The sequence below is a fragment of the Solanum lycopersicum genome, chromosome 1, assembly GCF_036512215.1.
Source record: "Solanum lycopersicum chromosome 1, SLM_r2.1".
NCBI lineage: Eukaryota > Viridiplantae > Streptophyta > Magnoliopsida > Solanales > Solanaceae > Solanum > Solanum lycopersicum.
This window is the reverse complement of record NC_090800.1, coordinates 82,897,340-82,918,097: the sequence shown is the minus strand read 5'-3', so window position 1 is coordinate 82,918,097 and position 20,758 is coordinate 82,897,340. Positions and strand designations below refer to the sequence as shown.

At 36.2% G+C, this 20,758-nt stretch overlaps 2 protein-coding genes across 3 annotated transcripts; one reads left to right on the top strand and one right to left on the bottom strand.

Annotated features, from left to right (window-relative positions):
- The first annotated feature begins 2,676 nt into the window (after positions 1-2,676).
- On the top strand, positions 2,677-4,365 carry LOC104645460 (cytochrome b561 and DOMON domain-containing protein At3g61750). The gene is made up of 3 exons (XM_069295061.1): positions 2,677-2,854; positions 3,792-3,898; positions 4,141-4,365. Exons 1-3 carry the CDS (start codon positions 2,677-2,679, stop codon positions 4,363-4,365), a joined length of 510 nt encoding a protein of 169 aa, XP_069151162.1.
- Positions 4,366-5,292: 927 nt separating this feature from the next.
- LOC101251035 (protein REDUCED CHLOROPLAST COVERAGE 1-like) lies at positions 5,293-20,368 on the bottom strand. Of its 2 annotated transcripts, none has more exons than XM_019210846.3 (25): positions 19,840-20,368; positions 19,475-19,580; positions 19,276-19,337; positions 18,509-18,601; positions 18,350-18,422; positions 17,869-18,213; positions 17,720-17,787; positions 17,480-17,611; positions 17,346-17,387; positions 16,687-17,211; positions 16,428-16,585; positions 14,914-15,433; positions 14,766-14,828; positions 14,565-14,666; positions 13,862-14,176; positions 13,339-13,431; positions 13,117-13,218; positions 12,754-12,858; positions 12,492-12,625; positions 11,545-11,728; positions 10,313-10,444; positions 9,844-9,956; positions 8,799-8,886; positions 6,003-8,350; positions 5,293-5,582 (listed from the first exon to the last, which is right to left on the bottom strand). In XM_019210846.3, the coding sequence occupies exons 2-24, from the start codon at positions 19,536-19,538 to the stop codon at positions 6,170-6,172; spliced, it is 5,694 nt and encodes a 1,897-aa protein (XP_019066391.2). In that variant the 5' UTR covers positions 19,539-19,580; positions 19,840-20,368; the 3' UTR covers positions 5,293-5,582; positions 6,003-6,169. The 2 variants fall into 2 exon arrangements, with proteins under 2 accessions (XP_019066391.2, XP_019066393.2); XM_019210848.2 differs by having other exon boundaries at positions 6,003-8,335; positions 19,840-20,359.
- Positions 20,369-20,758: the final 390 nt, after the last annotated feature.

The window sequence follows — 20,758 nt, the reverse complement described above, 5'->3', positions numbered from 1 at the left end:
ATGCTAACAAGTGAATTAAACTTGAATTAAAATTGTATTAGACAGATGCTAACAAGTGAACTAAAACTGAATTGAAGTTGAATTACACATATGCTAACAAGTGAATTAAACCTGAATTAAAGTTGTATTACACAGATGCTAACAAGTGAACTAAAACTGAATTGAAGTTGTATTACACAGATGCTAACAAGTGAATTAAACTTGAATTAAAGTTGTATTACACAGATGTTAACAAGTGAATTAAACCGAAATTAAAGTTGTGTTACACGGATGCTAACAAGTGAATTAAACATGAATTAAAGCTGTATTACACAGATGTTAACAAGTGAATTAAACTTGAATTAAAATTGTATTACACAGATGCTAACAAGTGAATTAAAACTGAATTGAAGTATTACACAAATGCTAAAAAGTGAATTAAACCTGAATTAAAGTTGCATTACACAGATGCTAACAAGTAAAATAAAACTGAATTGAAGTTGTATTACACAAATGCTAAAAAGTGAATTAAACATGAATATACAGATGCTAACAAGAGATCATACTTATTAGAGAAGAGAACTGAATACCAGACACTCACAGGAACTTGAATCAAACAAAATCTCAACATAAATCATCAAACAAAAAGGCACACAAGTAACGTAAACATAAATCAAACGAAATCTCAATATAAATCCACACAAAAAGAAGAAAGGCGTAACGATCTGGGCACTGTCAAGACCACAATTGTAAGCTCACATTAAAGGATCAGTTAAGTGCAAAGGAGACCAACAAAAATCGCAGAATGTAGTGCAAGTAACCTAAACTAACAGATCTTACTCAACACTAACCTTTAAATTGCAATGGCGAGAGAAAATTGAAGTCGCCGGAAAAAAATTGCAATCACGAGAGAGAGAAAAAATTGCAGTCGCGAGAGAGAAGAAAAAATTGCAGTCGTGAGGAGAAAAAAAAATTGCAATTGCGGGCGTGGGAAAATTTTGAGGCGAGAAAAAAAATATGAAGTTGAATATTCAATTAAATTGACATTTATAATTAAAAAAATAATACCGACAAATATGGTAATTATTTTTTAAAAAGTAGAGACACAAGTTATTTTCCCTTTCTTTATTTTTGGCTTATTGGGCTTAGTCGTGGACAAAAGCCAACACTATAATAAGGTAATTCTATCAAGATTTGAATCTTGTTTGAAGGAGTCTTTTAAGTAATATTTTGAGTCACAAATTTAAACTCTTCTTTTTCAAATAAGATTCATGTTAAACACAAACATTTACCTCTCAAATGCATTTCTTTTCACTTCAACCTGTACTCCTTTTTTCCAACATCAACCAATAATTTCTTATGTTTTTATTTTCTTTTTCTATGAATTAAGTTAATTGCCATAAAAATAAATTAAAATTCGAAAAATAATTACAATCGATGCACTTTCAGTGTTTTTATCCCTTTTTTTTTTTAATTAACATAGAGTATGTACACGTGACATTAGGTTCAAATTATGACCTCCTAATTGACTTATCCCATCCCTAAATTTCCTCAAAATCTCAACCTCTAGTTTTATTTAACGTCTGTGATGTTATAGAAGTTAACAATTAACCTCAAAAATATAAACTGCTGGACCTATTTTTAAACCAAACTCTTGGACACAAATTTAATTAGCAAATGCTTAATTTAACTACTCATACAGATTTGGTAATGATAAGACAGTTAGAACTTTTATTTTCTGTATTGCTGTCGATGTTGTTTGTTAAAAGATTCAGCTGTAATAAAATCATGATATCAGATCTCGAATTTTCATATATAAATGTAACTAACGTATCTCCTTCGTACTCAAATATAGATTCTTCAAAGGATAATCACCAGCCACTTCTTCTTCAACTTCAACAAAACAATTTACTAACAAAGCGCTTTGTAGCGTTCATCTGGCACAATTTCTTCCTCCTCCATATGGTGGTGGTCTTGAAAATATGGTTTGTGAACCTGTTTGGAACTCTTTCCTGCTGCTTGCAAGTATTCTTAAACATTGCACAATATACATTTGGATTTACAACACTATTAGCATCAAGTGTTATCAACACATCATCCCGTTGTTTTAACCAATGACCTGCTAGTATTCCAAGTTATCACCAGAAGAAGTCCCTAATGCAAAGTCATTAACAATAAGATTGCAAATGATTCAAAATTTAACACTAACAGTGCAATAAAGTTGAATGACATCAATCTTAGTTTTCAGGATTCAGTACTCACAGAGTAAAGATAATGTTGTCACTTGTCGCCATTGTATTGCCAACTGAGTGTAACAACAAGAAAACACAAAAGTTTGAACATTTCATGCTTTAAAAACGATGAGGTTGATGTACTCCCATCCTCCCAATTATTTTGCATCATTTGACTAGACATTGAGTTTAAGAAATAAAAGGAGGACTTACAGTAGAAGAACATCTCATTTAGGACAAAATTAGAAGGTAAATATTAGGAGTTTCTAGATAACGAAAGGTGGTCGGTCTTTTTCAGGACAGAAAAAGAAGAAGATAAAGTGCCAAGCAATATTGAACATCATGTAGCAGCTTATAATGCAATTATAGTGACTTCCAACTAAATTTCTGATTACAGTACTCTCAGAGTAAAGACAATGTGATCACCATTGTGTTATCAACCATTCACACAAGTGGATGGGTAGGAATGGGGTTCTCCCGCGAAGGAATGATGATCAATTCTAGCTGTATGGATGGATGGGTGACTCCTGCAGGTCATGGAAAAATCAAACAGTACTATGTTGAGGGCATCACTCCCTCGAAAATCATACCAGATAAAGGAGAGTTGCCATTGACAACTGTTCCACCTCTCATCTATCTTCAAGGTGCCAGTGCCACAGTTTACTTGCCTTCTAGTTGAAGTATCCAACTCCTCTCAAAACTCAACCAATGTTACTAGCCTTCTCCACCAAATATCCTCAGCACCACCATCTAACCGCTCGCGAGGATAAAACAACCATAAAATTTGACTTCTCTTAGGATCTGGTTTTGTCTGTCTGTAAGAATCAAGTTTAAGAACAAGTGCATCAAAATTAACTGTATATCACATGTGCACTAAAGCAATGGCCTTTTTCACAATCAGAAATTTATACATATTAGCTCCATTCTCAGTTGTCTTCATAAAGTTTGTATTTAGATGTTTGTCTACTTTGGTAGAGATGTATTTCTCTTTCTCCTCAGGTTCTCCATTTGCTGTCACTGCTACAACTAATAACTAAATTAGCTCAAAGACCCATGGGGTACTGGGTATATTGGTGGGGTGGGGACTAGATGTGACGCATGGTCTACAGCATTTCTCAAGAGCCCTGGGTGATGCCAGAACATACTGCTGATCTTTTGAGCTGCTGGATGAGGAGAGGGGGAGGGGGGGAGCAAGACACAAAAAAGATGGTGGTCTATGGTACCTGCTTGTGTCTGCTGGGCTATTTGGAGAGAAAGAAATCTTAGGTATCATGACAATATTACTAACACTTGCAGAAAGTTAAAGAAAATTGCATTAACATGTTGGTTTTTTGGTGTAAAGAATAGGTATAGAAGTAGCAGAACAGTTGGTAGATTTCCTAGGATCAATGTAATTATGGTTTTAGCTAGTAACCTTTTGGAGGTGGCCAGCATACCCTTAATGCTGAAGAATACAACTTTAACGTTATAAAAAAAAATTAAGGTGGGGACTATTCTTGCCCTTCGAAGCCATTGTCGCAAGATACTTCAGGACCCAATCATTATGGTACTACTTTCATGTATCTGCTCAATTCATACTAGGACTTGCCGGAGTGGTTCTTGGAATTCATGTCAACAACAAGCTGCAGCCCGATATTCCAGGACACCAAGGCATAGGCATTCTTATTCTTGTGCTTGGCATTCTTCAGGTTTGTCCCTAATCTCATTCAGCAAAAATGATACTGAAAACTTGATCGATCATATGCTAAAACTATGTTTTAGTTGCTGGAACACTAATCATGGAGAACGAATATAGTAGAAAAGATTGGCAAACATGTCCATTCTATTCCTTTTTAATATTTGTGTCAATGAATCGATGTCTGTTATGTCACATATTTTAGGATCATAGAAAATGCTCTAACATTTGCTTTACTTTTACAATCACGTGTAGGTTTTGGTATTCTTTGTAAGACCAGATAAAGACAGCAAGTATCGCAACTGCTGGAATGATTATCACAGTTGGATGGGGAGGACGGCTCTCTTCTTTGGAGCTTTGAACATCGTATTGGGGATGCATTATGCAGGCGCAGGGCAAGGATGGAAATTAAGTTATGGATTTTTTCTCGCTTCAACAATGTTGGCATGCATCATCCTGGAAACATTGCTAAGGCAATAGAAGTGGGATGAACCAACTCTTCCTTCAAACTACGCCATGAATACAATCTAGCAAAGTACTAAAAACTTTGATTGTTATAGGTAGGCTGGGTTTACAAGTACAGTCCCCCCCTCCCCCCAAAAAAGCATTTCATTCACCACTAGGAGTGCTTTACCATAGCTGTACAGAATTCTGCCCAAATTATACTTTTGTGGGTGAATTTGGTTTCAGCAGGCTCAGTACTCTTTAAGGGTCAAGCCTCCTTGAAACAAACTCAACACCTTCGCTGGTGCTCTTCAAAATTTCTCCTCTGAAGGAAAAATTGATAACAATTTACATGTATCGACAACTTTTACCTAGCAAACATTTGTTTATGGAGATCACCAGTATAGCAGTGTGACATTGAATCAGCATGTATTTTACCCTTTACTCATCATAGCTGTTGTTAGACACCTAATAGTCTTACAATGTATCCTACATGATTACTCAGGATAATATCCAGCCAGCATATAGGAGGAATGAACAGGAGTGGTTCTCAGCAATGACATACATTCAGTTTTCAGTACTTTTTAACATCGGAACTCGGAATAATTTTATGTAACTCTATGTTCTACTAAATACTGTAAGTAAATAAGTGTGTCTCTGCAAGCTTTCTTTGTACAGCTTGGAACTTAAATTTGGATCAACATTGCAGTTGTTCTTTCTTTATTGGACTGAGAAACGAGATGTTTGTGCATCCCATTAGAAAGTGAAACAAATTCGTGCCGGAATCAGAAAGAACTGCTAATATATATATATATATATATATATATATATATATATATATACAAAAGATACAAAAGAAAAATACATGGTCGATGGCGAAGTCAGCACAGGCAATTTGGTTAAATGGTCACAATAAACTTAATTAAGCACTTTCCAGAACTCCGTCCAAATCAAACCCAAAAATCTCAGAATTCTTTCCAGATCATTTTAGATTGAACTTATAGAAGAATGCATTGCATACAACTCTGCAAGTCCTAAATCAGATGCAGATATACTTTGTTGGAGCAGTTGAAGAATAATTTGGTTATGTATACAAGTCAGTGAAACCAATAATCACTAGCAACTGAGAAACAAGACGACAATTTAATTCTATATTGCAGTATGCTCCTAAAAAGACAATGTTATAGCCAAACTGTAAAGCTTACACAGAAAAGACAACTCCTTAGCATCAAAAAGTATGTTGAGAAGTAAACCTGCATGTCAATAAAAAACAATACATAATCAGAAATCATGCATTGTAGCTACATGGACTAAATCAATATCAGATGTGATCAAAGAGTTGAAAACATAGCATCATAACAGTATGCAGTTTCAATCGTTTCTAGAAGTCATTCTATAGAAGCATATGGGATTGCAATTGTTTGCTACATGAGGCTACAACTTGCTTCGCTAACTGATATGACACCCACTGAATCTTTTAGAATTTTCACTGTATCTCAAAAGGTAAATTATTCCATTAGTTTTATCTCAACGGTAGTTTGGTCAAGAAGAAGCTAGATGTATCTCTACTTTCCCAGAAGGTAAATGAACGACTAAGCAAAGGATGATCTTTTCACCCTATTGGCAGCAGAAAATGTCCTTGGTGAGGAGAGTATCTCTTGAAGAGAACTAACCTTCAAGTTAAACTGAGGCATAGTCTGAAAGCCAACTAACATCATAGTCATGAGAATTGGAACAGCAATAAAGTCCAGCAGTCATGATATACGACCAACAGATATGTATACTCAGCTTCAATAGACCATTCTGCTAGTATTATCTCGTAAAAGACATAGAAACAGCCTCAAGTAGCAGTCGTTATGCCATGTTCATGTGGATCAAAGCTGGTAGAGCTGGGAACCTCAGTCTCCCTTATTACCCTGCTATATACAGCTTTGAAGGGCTGAGAAGAATATGGTCTCTTGAGCAAACTTATAGGCATTCTTAGAGTTTGTTTGCGATTCCTCCGGCCCCGTACCAAAATGTTGAAGGTCTTCTCATTATCCGTCTCCGTAAGATTTCTTTGCACATGATTTGATCCACTGCCCTCTTTTGATTGATCACTAGACGAGGTAACAAAATGTGAATCTGGAGTGTTGCTTGCTCTCTCTTTTTCTGGTACAACTGCAGCTATGTTCTCCACTGTTTCTGATGCTGGAAGATTTACATCTTCCTTGACTTCATCCCCGGTGTTGAGATCAACTAGTAAGCTTGTTGTCAAAGTAATATTTTCAGGATTATCAGATATCTCCTTAGCAGAGGAAATTGAGTCAGTTATAGGCTCAATCACAGGTGGTGAGATAGAAAACTCGACTGGGTGGCAGCCAGGCCAAACTGTGGCAGGAACATACTCTGATGCATTAGGAGCTATATTGCAATGCCAAGCATAATGATTCGGATGGAAAGTGCTGCTACTCATGGGGAATGTATTTGGAGGTAACGTCTGGGGTTGAGAATACGGAGGGTAGATAAAGCGCAATGGGTGCATCATGTTTGGGGTGTGTGGAGGTGAAGGGTACAGGTGATGAGGGGAGGAGCACATTGGACTAGGCAAGATGGTCGGTGGTCCTTGATGAAGAGACATGGTCACTGACCAAGGACCAATCGGTGGTCGTGTTCCAGGAGGAGAAGGGAGATTAATGTTCATAGGTAATGGGGTACCGCGGGGAACAGCTGGGGAAGGGCTGAATGGTGCTGCTGATGCAGATAGCTTTCTGGACAATTCTCGACTGGCATCACTTGCATGAGATGACGCAGATTTTACCTTCAGATGATCCATATCTTGCAAGGTCATATTTGAGATAACGCCAGGATTTAAATTGCTTGATGAGTCCTTTTCACAGGGATCCGCTTTGGGAGAATTGTCAGAAGTAGGGACATTATGAGTCTTGACACTACCCTGTTCCATTGGACTAACATCAACATGGCCGGGTTGAATAGATGCATTTGCAGATATCAGATCTGAAATTTCACCACCTTTGAGATCACTCATTTGAATTTCTTCTTTACTGTCAGTATCTACTGTTTCACTTTTTACATGATCAGAAGAATTTGCAACTAGATCCTGAATGTTCTCTTTCTCCATGGATTCTGCATCTCTTCCCATTATTTTGGAATTTTCTTCTGCTCCATTGCTCTCCTTTTCAAGTTTCATAACGTCTGGGTTATCAGGAATTTCATCTTCAGAAACTCTCTCCTGCAACATAGAAATGGTACCTGGCGGAGCAAGTGCTACTTCCTTATAGGAAGGAGATTTTCCTAGGTTTACTATTGAACTTCTCTTTGATAGTGATCCAACCTCCTTTGTTGCAGAAACTTGGACCTGCTCTGATGAAGTATTTAACAAATCTCCTCCAGTTGTGGAGATCTCAGGAACAGCATCTCTGACAGAAGATGACACAGACTTCACACGGTAGGCTACAGCTTTTATGACTCTTCGACCAAGTTTGGTACCAGAAGCCTGACTTTTTGCTAAGTAATAATCTGCATAGCTTCCTGGTGATGTCCGTTTCTTTAAGACATAATATTTACTAGCTTGATAGTTATTCTTCAATTTAGCATGATCAACATCAGAAATTGGGTCCTTTTTCTGGTAACCAATAACCTTGCTGATGGTTTGACGCCTCTGCCTTCGTCTTCGTCCATAGAAACCACCTGACCTTGGTCTCTGCACTGGCTGCCATCCATCTTCTGCTTCAGCAGAAGGTTCAGATAAGACTTCACGGACCATAGACTTCTCAATTGAAGTTTCCTTTAACAATGGTCCAGATTGGATGGGTTTGTTCTCAGTAATTCCTCCATCTCCATTGTGATGGGATTCAATTACAGTGTCAACAGGTTCCATATTCATCTTGGGATCAGTGTGATCTTCGACAATTTGTTTCTTTTCATCTGTCTCTTCTTTTGGAACATCTTTAAAAGTGTCAGAGTTTGGTATGGCAACATTGTTTTGATCAGATTTTCCTTTCACCTGAGAAATAAGAGCCTGAGAAAAGATATGGCAAAAAGGAAAAGGATAAGAAAACGGGAGCATGTCCACTTTTACAATATATGGAGCATTATATGCACATTCCGTGTGGAAGCATGATAGGCAGTTAATCAGGCATATGCAATGTGTGTCAATGCCTACTGAGGGAGGAGAATAGGAAAAACATAAGGCAAACAGACCTTTAGAGAGCCTGAAACATGTCAAAGCTTCTGAACATTACCAGTTTTCTGTTAAACTAGTTCTCACTCATTCTCTCTTCTTCCAGACAGGTATTACACAAGGTAGACCTTCCAGAAAGAACATGATTATTTCTGCTTATTTTATAACAAGTTTGCATAAGATGAAAATCTTCATCCAAGCTAATTTCCATGAACCTAATCATGCTGATACGTATTGGAAAATCATAAGCAAGAAACAAAGATATTGTACTCCAATCACCACGTACCTTTGAGACAAAACCTCTTCTTTTTGATCCAACATCTCTCCCTTTGGCATCTGGACTTGGATTAATGTAGTCGAGCAAATCTGACACACTGCGCAATAAAGTATGTCACCACAAGATTTAAACTGAAATATTTTACTTACTGTTATCTAGAGTATGGTTATCTGCTTGTACATTTTTTTGAAATCCTATGTGCAAAAAATTTATGCAATTACTAAGTCAGGAACCCAAAATTTTTACATTGACAGCCATTGAACATTGTCCTTTCTTGATAAATTCATATTCTAAAACTAGGGGTGTCAAATGGTTGGGTTGGGATGGGTTGAAATTGAAAATATTAAAATGGGTTGAAATAAAAAAACGGGTTGGGTCTTGATCCGCCCAAGTTTAATTTGGGCTCAAATGGGTTGGGTTCAAATGAGCTAAAAACGGGTTGGGTCTTGACCTGCCCAATTTAACCTGATTAATCTCAATAATTTAACATATTGATATTTAACTTTTATAATCACGATTTGAATTTCCGCTCAAGAATTTTTGTTGAAAAAAGTAACAAATGGATAGATAAATTCTAAAAGACATTAAATTGAAAATAATTCATACCTTTAGTATAGGAACATATCTTAATAAAAAGTTTTAAAACGGGTTGAAATTGGAGATTGAATTAGGTTCAATTGAAAATTCTCCTCAAATGGATTAAGCATGAACGGATTGAGATTAAACTCAATTCAAATTATCTTGAGCCCAACACTTGAAATTCTAGGCGGATTATCCATGTTTGGGTTCATTTTTGTCAGCACTACTTTTGAGCATAAATCAAAGAGACTAGACATGAAGGCATAGTGAACTATCTTGTAGTTTAAAAGCAAAAGGACGAGACAGTGGGCAAAAGAAATATCAAACATATGCTCTCACAGATTATGACGATTCAAGTCCTTCAGTTATTACATTACCTAGCAGTCTAATAAGAGCTATAACAGAAATTAAGGTTGTCTTTTCACTCATTAAGTCTACCAAAAAAAATTAATTTAAGCAATACATGCAAATATACCTCAAATGACCCTTGCTGGCTATTGATGCATCAGGCTTCTTAGTTCCATTTCGAGCAGCTTCTTGCTGTTCAAAAGCCTTCGACTCAAAATACTCAAGCCATGCAGCAGCATCCTTCAGCAAAGATTAGAAATTTAAAAATTATGAAAATAGATGACTGAAGTAAGAACAAAACAACCATAAATTTTTTTTTTAAAAAAAAAGTATATTGTATTTCAACTTTCAACGGTGTCATCACCTAGACGTGACCAAAATAGAGGTGACATGAAATTTAAAGACAACCTAATTGGTTAGAAACATCTGAAGTTGTACTTCTAGTAGTTCACTGGTTTCTATGATTTGAGGTATTATAACTTCACAAGGAAAAAAAAATTGAAGTGCCAGCAACTGCAAGTTGTTCGCCCATCTTTTCTCTGAAGCAAAAGAGAGGGCCTACTTATTGTGTACATGTGTGTAAGACAGAAGTTAACCTGTGTGCGAAGATCATCTGGACCAAGCTTTGCTCGAAGTATCTGCAAGGTTGTTTGCTCATGCTGAACGCTCAAAGGATAAGCTTCCATCAAAGAGAGGGCAATTGCTATAGCATGGTAACTTGCAGCTGTCTGGAAATTACAGAGGCACAAAAGGTAACTAGATAAGAGAGAGGTGTAGGCAAGAATCTGTAGAGATAATTGACCAGGTTCATCAGAAATGAAAGGCGTTTTATTATGCAGCAACAAAATAAGACATACTTGTTTCCAAGAATATATAGTGACGGAGTTTGTTTAACAACTGGAAGGTTTCAATCTTCCACATATTCAACCAAGTTCAAAATGCAACACTATGCAAGCTTGAACCAAAGAAGTCAAGCATAGTTTTACTACCTAAACTACCAGAACAAAAACAAGCGCACCATGCTCTGAGTTGAGATAGAGATTACGGAGTTCCAAATAACCCAATCTAAGGCTATTGATACTGAAGATTGTCAATCAAGTCCTTTATTGCAATAAAAATGACTCTCATGGACTGGTGGCCATAAAGATTGGAAAGATTGGACAGCTTCATGATTGACCTATATTTCCTTTTTGCACTTTGGGACCTCAATGTGCCAACTATGAGTACTCACATTAAAGCCAGATTCGAAAGGGACCCTTAAGTACGGTCATTCGTTTAAGATGACACTGAAGTTGCTCGATTAAAATGAAAACATGAGAAGACAAAAAAGTAAATGGAACATTGAATGAACTTTTAGGCCTGCAACTCAATAGTTAGTATGGTCTGGCACATCTCGAGTATCTGAGGTCAATGACAGATGACAGATATCGTTTCACAAAGAAAAGAAAAGGAAACCATACACCTGCACTGATTCTTTTCTTTTTTTTTGACATAGGTAACTGTTCCTGCACTGGTTCTTATTTGTGAACACCTTAGCCCAACAGCCAGGCCATTGCCATCAGAAAAAATAACTTGAATGGTACTACTTCTTTTCCTATAGTCAAATACACATAATGCATATGTAGCAGTTAATGGAAAAAGAATAACGCATACTCAAGTACACTGTTTGACATGAAACTACCCTGAATCTCCTAAACTAGGACATAAGCGGCCATTTTTTTCCTGAATAAATCCACTTTAGTTTCACAAGCCTAGAAAACTAGAGTGAGCTGTGAATGCTAAAATAAAAACTAAACACTTATAAGCTCCAGCAGAAGAAGAAAGGAACCTGAATATGGTCTGGACCGAGTAACTTTTGGTTACACTTCAAAGCTTTATGGAGATATCTGAGAGCAACATGCACATTACCGAGCCCTTCCTCCATCATAGCCACATTTATATATGTCGCCGCAGTATTTGGATGGGAGGGGCCACATGTGAGATGCAACAAATAAAGAGCTCGTTTTACATACCTGTAAAAATGGGAATGGTAAATTGATATGGAGTGTGAAATGTGAATAACAACAGGGAGAAGTGGAAAGAAGAATCAAAAACAGATATTAAATCATTCCTATTTAATGTTAAACGTGAGGAGCAGATATGAGTGGTACAATCTTTCATAATTAGGAGGACATAAGTTTCCACCATGTTGATTTGGTATTTTTTACAAGGACCATGTTGATTTGGTATTTTTTACAAGGACCATGTTGATTTGGTATTTTTTACAAGGACCATGTTGGTTTGGTGCTAGTAAGCCCAAAAGCTGCGTAAATAATCAAACCCCATATGCGAACTTTATTATTTGAACCGTCATTCAAGAACATATCCACGACCAAATTTCAACCAATCATATGTATTTCACAAGCTTGATTAAGTTAGTTTTGACTGATATAAAGTACAGTAGTATTTTCTTTACACTAGCTTGAATTGTTGAAGGAGAGTAACTTGCCATCTTAGCAAAGATGACAAGTTTATTGAGACAGGCCGAGGAAAACAATGCCTACTTTATAGTCCTATTGGATGGGGGAGCAACTAAAGAAACATACATGACCATTGAAAATACGAAAACCAGAAACTCAAGAAATATAAAAATGTCTAGTTTAGAATAATGAACCTCCAACTCCACTTTTGTAATTTGTTCTTTTTTTTCTTTTTCTTTTTTTTTTTTTGCTAATTTAGTTGTTGGCATCATCAAGAAATTTTAAGTACTTGGCAATCCAACAGAAATAAACATACTTGAGAGCCAACTCTGTGTGTTGAAGTCGGTAATAGAAAACTGCAAGATCACCATAACTTTTCATAGTGTCTGGGTGATCAAGGCCCAACTCTCTTTCATTTATGTCCAAGGCCTTTTGCTGATAGATTGTGGCCTGTCATGGATACCGCCATCAACACATTTAAGAGTTGAATAGGATAGAAGTCAGAGTTTTTAAAGCAGGCAGAAAGAGTAACAATGTAGGACCAAGGAGGTCTATGCTGACGAGCTTCTGAAGCATACCTGATTAAAATCACCGGTGTGATACAGAACAACAGCAAGAAGGCTATAAGCTCCAGCTGTCATTCGATGGTATGGACCACATACTGCGACCAGCTTGGCAAGAGCCTGAAAGCACCACAAAAATGCAGCAGTTGTCACATGGTATGCAATAATTTATACCATTCAAAACCAAGGTTACCTTATTTTATTATTCTAATTCCAATATTTTCAATCTGTACCCAAGACCAACAAAGGGAAGAAATATAAGAAGCGATGGAGTTGGAAGCCCACCAAAATAACTTGGTTTCTATACAATAGAAAGTTTCAATCGGAAGAATGGAGAATGTAATGTACAACTTTTTTCTAATCTCGGAAATCAATTACCTTAGTCCCATAGCTGACCGCATCTTCAAGTTTTCCCTTATCCAGAGCTGTTTTGGATGATTCCAAAAGCTGTCTTCCGTCTGCAGAAGAGCAAGCAGCTTGCTGCAGAAAAGCAGACACAAAGACACGAAGGGAGTAGAAGAAAAATGATAAGTACAAACAGAAGTGAACTCGGCATAATATCTCCTAGTATCAGACACGTAGACAGGGTTGCATTATCACCTTATGCACTGGTACTAGGCTGACAATGTCTACTTTCTGAAAAGGACTTGCTGAACTCATATCATAATCTCTTGGAACCAGTTCAATTCCCACCTAGACAGAAAAATTACTCGTAAGTGTTCTTGGGTATAGAACGAAAACTTCAATAACGTTCATTTCCATCACCAAAGTATTCAAAGACATCTGCACAAAGGTTATATCTTTGCCCAAGTTAAATATTTGATGAATTGACACACCAACAAGTGTCTCTATGTCTTAGCAAACAATTTTCTTCAATTTCTTTTCATATTTTCTTATGTGTTTTATTTCCCCTTCCAAAGACAGCGAATTCCAAGTGTTCAATACATTCTCAGAAGAACGGTCAAAAATAGCCAGGTGTGAAACCTACCAAATCTATTCAAATGCAACCACCCAAAGACAAATGTTTGATGTATTATGTATCAACAACAACAAAATACCCAGTGCAGTCCCACACTGAGGTCATCCTTAAAAAGTCAATTGTTTAGAACAAGATTTCAAGTACCTTATGGCATAAACCACGGAGGATAGCAAATTTCCTCATATCTTTGTAGTTCAGGCTGCCAACATCCCATTCGTATCTCTTCTTCAAAAATAATTTCAGCCATCTCCAGATCAAAGAATCAACACCGTACTCATTTGAATCATCATTTTCAGGTACCCCAAGCATCATATTCAAGGCAGCAGCAATTATCGCAGCCATATCTTCAATGTCAACAACTGATGCAATAGCTGCTTGAAGAATATGTTTAAAAGCTCGGACTATCATCTCGTGTATACAAAGAGATTGCACATGTGATAACTTCTCAGAAAGTTTAACCTACACAAGAAGAAGAAGAAAACGCAAGAATCAATTTAGGCACAGCTTAATGAGATAAAAGTTGGCCTAGTATAATTTTACAGTTGCACATAAGAGTTAATCATGATCTAAAACCAGATCAATGTAGAGGCAATAGGAAAGAGATAAAGAATGAGAAATTCAACTTTCAGATCATTTTCAAACCTTCGACAGTTCTGACAAAGTTCAACATCTATATTTGATAATCTCGGTTAAATTAATTTACTAAAGTAAAAATATTATGACCTGGAGATTAAACATACTAACAAGAAGACACAAATTGAAGTCTAAGTGGACAAATATATGTGTCACACACACACATACAGAAGGAGAAAATCACTAAGGGTAAAAAATGATCATTAAGACTTACTACTTGTCCAAGAGAACGCATACGTAGACCTCGGGTATGCATGAAATCAGTTAAGGTTCGACCATCTACTGGTGAGAGTTCTAAAGAGCCAAAATCAGCCACCTGCAATGCATTGTGAAATGAAACACAGCTAAGATGCCACTTGTCACAAACAATTTTCTTTGTAGATTTATATATAAACAATACTATTTTAAGTGTTACCAGCTTTGGCAGGGCAACTTCATTATAGTACTTCTGTGACAGATCAATCAGCTCTTCCAAAGACTATCAACAGCCGGAAGTGGTTAGAAGATGGAAAAATAGTAAGGTCTTCTCATAATCTATCACTTAAATTTAAAAAGATTTCTACCTTAAGGTGAAGTCCAGTCTCTGACTCCTTCAACCTTGTAAAGCCAGCATCAGACAACAATGCCTTGAGGACGACCTGATTTTGATCTGTATCTGTCTCAAACTGAGACTCCCCAGACTGCAGGACAGCTTTTTCTGATCCCCCTCCAACACCATCTGCGGCAGATTTGAAGCTTTCTGACTGGGATTCCATGTTAGTTCCATCTGTGCTCTTCTTTCTATTCTTAAGGGACTTAAGAGGTATTCCAAGTCCCTCAACCTTCATCTCATTTTTTTTCTTCTCAGCGGAGGGTTTCTTGTCCTTTTCTGATTTTTTCTGATCTTGTAAGTGCTGTATCCAGCATGCACCAAGTTCCCATCTGATGAAAGAGTCACCTTCTATTTTCTCTTCTTCAAGTTTGGTAAGACTCTCTTCTAGTATTCTCCTTACAAATGCCTGAGAGCAATTAGGCTCTTCAGTTTCTGAAGGCTTTGAATGCATTACCTTGTTGTCCACTTTCTTGTGAAGGAGCAAGCGTAAACTGCAAGATTACGTGATAAAATAAGAAAAATAGGCACTAAGTCTTGAGAAGACGAATGCACCATCCTAGCAAATTGATAATGAAATACAGGACCAGTGATATGGTGAATATGACACCAAAATGACAAACTATTAACAGGAGATAATAAATTAGGTAAGAAATGGCCCTTGGCCTAGCTCAACCACAAAAGCTAGAACACGAGGAAAGAATTGTGCAAATCCATATAAAGAAACCACCAGTTCATTCCGGAACTAAAGTAGAACTCTAACCCACTCAAACACCCCTACACGCCCAGACCTCCAACTGGAACAGGATTGGGGCCCAAACAGGGTGAGACCCAGCTCTGATTCATGACAGTTAAGCAACCTAATAGTAGTACATTGGGAGATGTAACACACAATTATCCATATTTTTACACATCATGTATGATTGTTGTGCAAGGTCTAGAATTGTGTTAAAGCTATTACATTTTATCATTACCCCAATTGACGCGTAACCTTTCTCTAAAATTCCTCTTTTTGTTTTTACCTTCAGAAGATCTTACAAATATTGTTGTGGTCCATGAGGTTTTGGAGGGATCCTAGACCAAGAAGTATTTGAAAGGGTTATATCATCAGAGCAAAGAAAAAAGCTATCAGAATGCAGTTGTTTTATTGCTCTGTTATTTTGGAAACAGCTCCTACTTAGAGAAGACTTCACTTTCCAGGATAATTTCTTCCTCCGACAAACTTCTAAAAGTTGAACCAGAATGAGAATCTCAATTTATCAAACCAAAGAACTTTTTTGGTCAAGAGCTCAACATAACTTTGTCTTTACACTTTTAACAGTCAAAAAGAACCAAAGTATTTTATTGTTTGCATAGAAACCACAACAGAAAGAGATCAATAAATTACTACTATTACTTATTGTTTGCATCATAAACCGCAGCAGAAAAAAAAATCAATAAACTACTATTATGACTTATTGGCTTATAATGAGGATTTTCAAGTAATACCTGTTGATATTGAGGGCATTTGCACCACCATCAGGCTGATCAGCAAGTTCCATGCTTTGCAGTGGGCTGCCCACTTTGTCATTTTCTTTTCCTTGAACTTTTACAGTTGCAATATAACCACAATGTCTTACATTCAGAACACCTAAAGTAGCAATATCCTGAATTCAAAATGCAGTAAGTTTTTTTCCAATCAGATGCACTACATTAGAAGTACCACAGAAAATTAGGACCCATATAATTTCTCTTAGTATTTTCTTACATGGGCAGCAGTATTTTCATCAGCAGTTATCCCCTTCAGTAAATTTCTTTCCATCAGATTCTTCATAGCTATTCCAGTTGCTTGAAATCCATCAATTTTGGTATCTACTTTGCAGCTAGCATTTGAAGAATCTTTGGTAACAAATATGCTCAAGTCCCCAACTGTCTCATTATAAATGATTTCTCCATTCAAATCACAATGAGCTGGTTTAACTTTCTCCATGACATGCTTTACAGCTGAAATGGCTCGTAAAATGGCGACATCAACAAATAAACTATGAAGAATAAAAGCCTTCCTGTCTCTGATCTGCCTCTCCTCTGTTGTCTTACAAGCCATGGATGCAACATTCAAAAATTCATTGGCAAAAGGTAAAGAATCAAATTTTCCATCTCGGCCTAGACCACCTCCATTTGCTCCCCAGGTATCATCCTCCACAGGTAGAGGTGGAAAAATAGCTGGCAACTGTGCTGCCACAGGTGGTATAAGCCATGTGTTGGCTCTGAATCCGTATGGAAGATTCCCAAACTGTATTAAGAAGAAAAACAGTTTACAACCTTGGGTTAGAGAAGGTTATGCAGCGAAGAAAGAACTTCCCGTGTGTAATCAGTTTTAGAAAACTTAAGGTGATGAAACATGTCAAGAGAAATCATCATCTGCACCTTATTACGCTCCAAGAATGCTTTCATGAGATCATCGTATGCCTGAAAATTGGGATGAGCAATGTCAACAATGAAATAAGACATGAAACTAGCATGACTGAATTGATAGAGAAAAAAAATCTGCCCAAGCGTACATTGTCAAATGCTCTACTGAGTTGTCTCAACAAATCAACAAGATTGTGACAAAGAATCCCCTGCTTTCCAAAGTTGTAAAATCCTTTCTTGCAAGCTTCAACAATAACCAGCTTTCCATTACAAAGTTTCACCTATAAACAATTACATATGTTATTTTATGAATTAATCAAACCTAGAAAATATCAGATCATTGAACTCATTAGACTAAAGAAGATGAAATTGGCTCCAAGAAAGCTTACTTCAAGAGAGAAAAGATGATCATCTGGCAAAACTTCATCATCTTGTTGTCTTGTTGCTCTTCTTATGACTGCAAGAATCAAGATGAGTCTTAATTTTAACAAGAAACACGAGAAGAGAGACACAATGTGAGAGAGAGAGGGCGCATTACACTGAAGAGGAGGCGTGAGATGAGAAAGCGAGAAGAACTCATAGAAGCTTCCAATCTTAGGGCAAGTATTGCTCATCTCTCCATCAACTTCTTCCGATCCCGCATCTTTACCCAGCTGTTGCGCCACCGGAGTTGGCGTTTGTGGCGGCGACGATGACTTATCATTCCCACGAACCTTGTTGGATTTCTTAGCATTCTTGTTATCCTGCACACCTCGCGCATTCTTGCAAGAGTCAGTTTTCAACTCTTTACCACTAGTCCCCGACGGCCCAAAACTCGTTGTACAAGCGACGATGTCCAACAGCCTTCTAACATGCGCCGTTGCGCTTTCTTCATCGTATTCCTCTGTTCAAAGAAGAAAGTTGAGGGTATAATCGGGCTTTTATAATATCTAGACCTGACCGGCCCGGGACCACTTCCTAAAATAGAAATATCCTAATACCCTATACGACGACGTCTTGTAGTTCCGAAATTTTTTTACCTTCGATAAGAGTCAGGATGCAGGGCTTCAGTGCGGAAACGTCCACTGTTTCTTTTAAACGTGGACCCCTTAACTGTTAAAAACAGTAAAAATCAGATGGTCCTAAATTAAACAAATAAGTTAAAGAAAATATGACAGCCGTCTGATTTGTCCCCTTACCTCATGAGACAGTGAGAAATTAGTGACATTACAAGTTGTTGTATTGACAGATAATAATCGACGAACATCGATAATTCTATCCGTAGATATTCCCTGCTCGTAGAAAAACAAAGCCGTTAAATGATTTAATTAAATTCAAGGATATTTTAAAATCAAAATAGCAGTTATAATAATAATACTATTAATAATAATGGTGTAGCAATAATTTTTTCTAGAAAAAGTAAAATTTTATAATAAAATAAAAGTTGACTATATTTTATATATTTAAGTTATGTTACCTTCACTAAAATATTTTATTGTTATCAATTATTTAACACTATTTTGTTGCGTGTACGTTTTAATGACAGATATATATCTTTTATTTCTACGACTTCTCTTAACTTTATTTATCAATCATATGACCTTTGTTCCTATGACTTGTACTAACTTCGTTTATTGACCATTCAATTTTGTGAACTAATTGATATCAAAATTGTTGTGCTTGCGCAAGTAACCGGTGAAATATTGAATGGTTAACCAACTGTTTGAAAAATTAGCTCTAGCGCCTCATTTTTCTTCTTTTGGAATATAATTAGAAAGCCAACTGTCAGAGCTGAATCTGATTTCCTTGAAAAAAGCAACAAAACATCAACCAAAATCTAACAAAAAAGTACTCGAATAAAATAAAGAAGTTTAAACAAAGAAAGACGATTAAATATACTTCGTGTTATAACTATATATTTATAAGCAATATTAATTTTAAAAAAGTGTGTTCGTAAATGACGAACCTTTAAAATAACTTGAGTCTCCTCCGGAAGGTTTATCGTTATATCCATTACAACTGGGAGAACTGAGCAGCACAAATAAAACATATCATCATTAGTATAACAAATAAAATTTTATATATATACTGACATTTAATTTTTAACATATGCTAAAAATGTATCGTATAATACTAACAGAAAAAAGAAAAAAAAGTAATAATACCCTTCTCTTCTTTCTTCTTCTTGTCTCCCTTTGTTTTGCCACGACCATTCTTGTTGGGTGCCATTTGTTAAACTCAAACTTTCAAATTCTTTTATATATAATACACCTATAGACAAAAATTTCACATGAGACAATTATAGTAAACAATAGGGGCGAGACCGCAAGAGATTATGAATTCGACCAAATTTAATATTTACAGAACTCAATAACTTTAGGAAATAGAATAATTAAATTTTAAAATCGTGGCTCCGCTTCTGCGATACTTTTGCTCCGTTCTTAAATCCAATTGAAATATGTAATTTTTATAAGTATAAGCAAAAACAGAGTATTGGTATAAATTAGGCATGTTGTTGAGAATAATTTACCTGATATATAGGAAAATTGAAGTTTGGACAAGTGCGCTCGCTGCTTAAACGAATAAGGGGTAATTAATGCTTCATTGAATAACAAGTATGACAAGGAAGTAAGCACGTAGACACCTGAGGCTATAAATGTGATTGTATAAAATATGAAGTAGTGTATATGATAAGACTGGGAATTTATTTTTAATAAAGAGTGGGGGGGTCGAAGGTCTAAAATAGATAAGGAAGAAATGAGTAAAGAGTTTTGAAAATTGGAAAATAGAAAGAAAGTAGAAGAAGAAGAAGGGGAGCTAATTGTGTGGGGAGGATATAGAGAGAGATGAGAGTGTGTGATAAGGAATGAAGGGCTGAGATTTAACATTCAGAATTATAATGACATATTATGGCAGTTTCTATAGATTTTATTGAACTAAAAAAATAAAAATTAATGTAAAATACGAGCCGCAGTGATTCTTTCATTCAACTTGCTAGCAGCGGCAATATTTTGATTTTTGAGACACAGAGGAGAAAAAGGTTGGACCACACAATGACTACTAGATACTAGTAATATATATAAAAGTTATACCTAAAATGGAATATAATAGTTATTAGGTTAGTTGATAACTCATGAAAATATAATAGTTTACTTTCTTTTAGTTTTAATTATGCATAAATATCGAACAAAAAATATGAATATAAGTACTATGTTAGACTAATATAAATATAAGGATACGCTTGAGATTTTATAACATTAAAACCTAAAAAACTAACAATAGTATGACGTAGGGTTTGCAACGATGACGACAAAGGTTAGATAACTATTAGAGTAGTGAAAAGTGAATATTTGATATACTTTTACTATACTAAGTAGAATTTTCGCACTCAATGAGTAATTTGATTTCTCTCTTCTTTATTCTACATCAAATGACAAGTCATATATTTG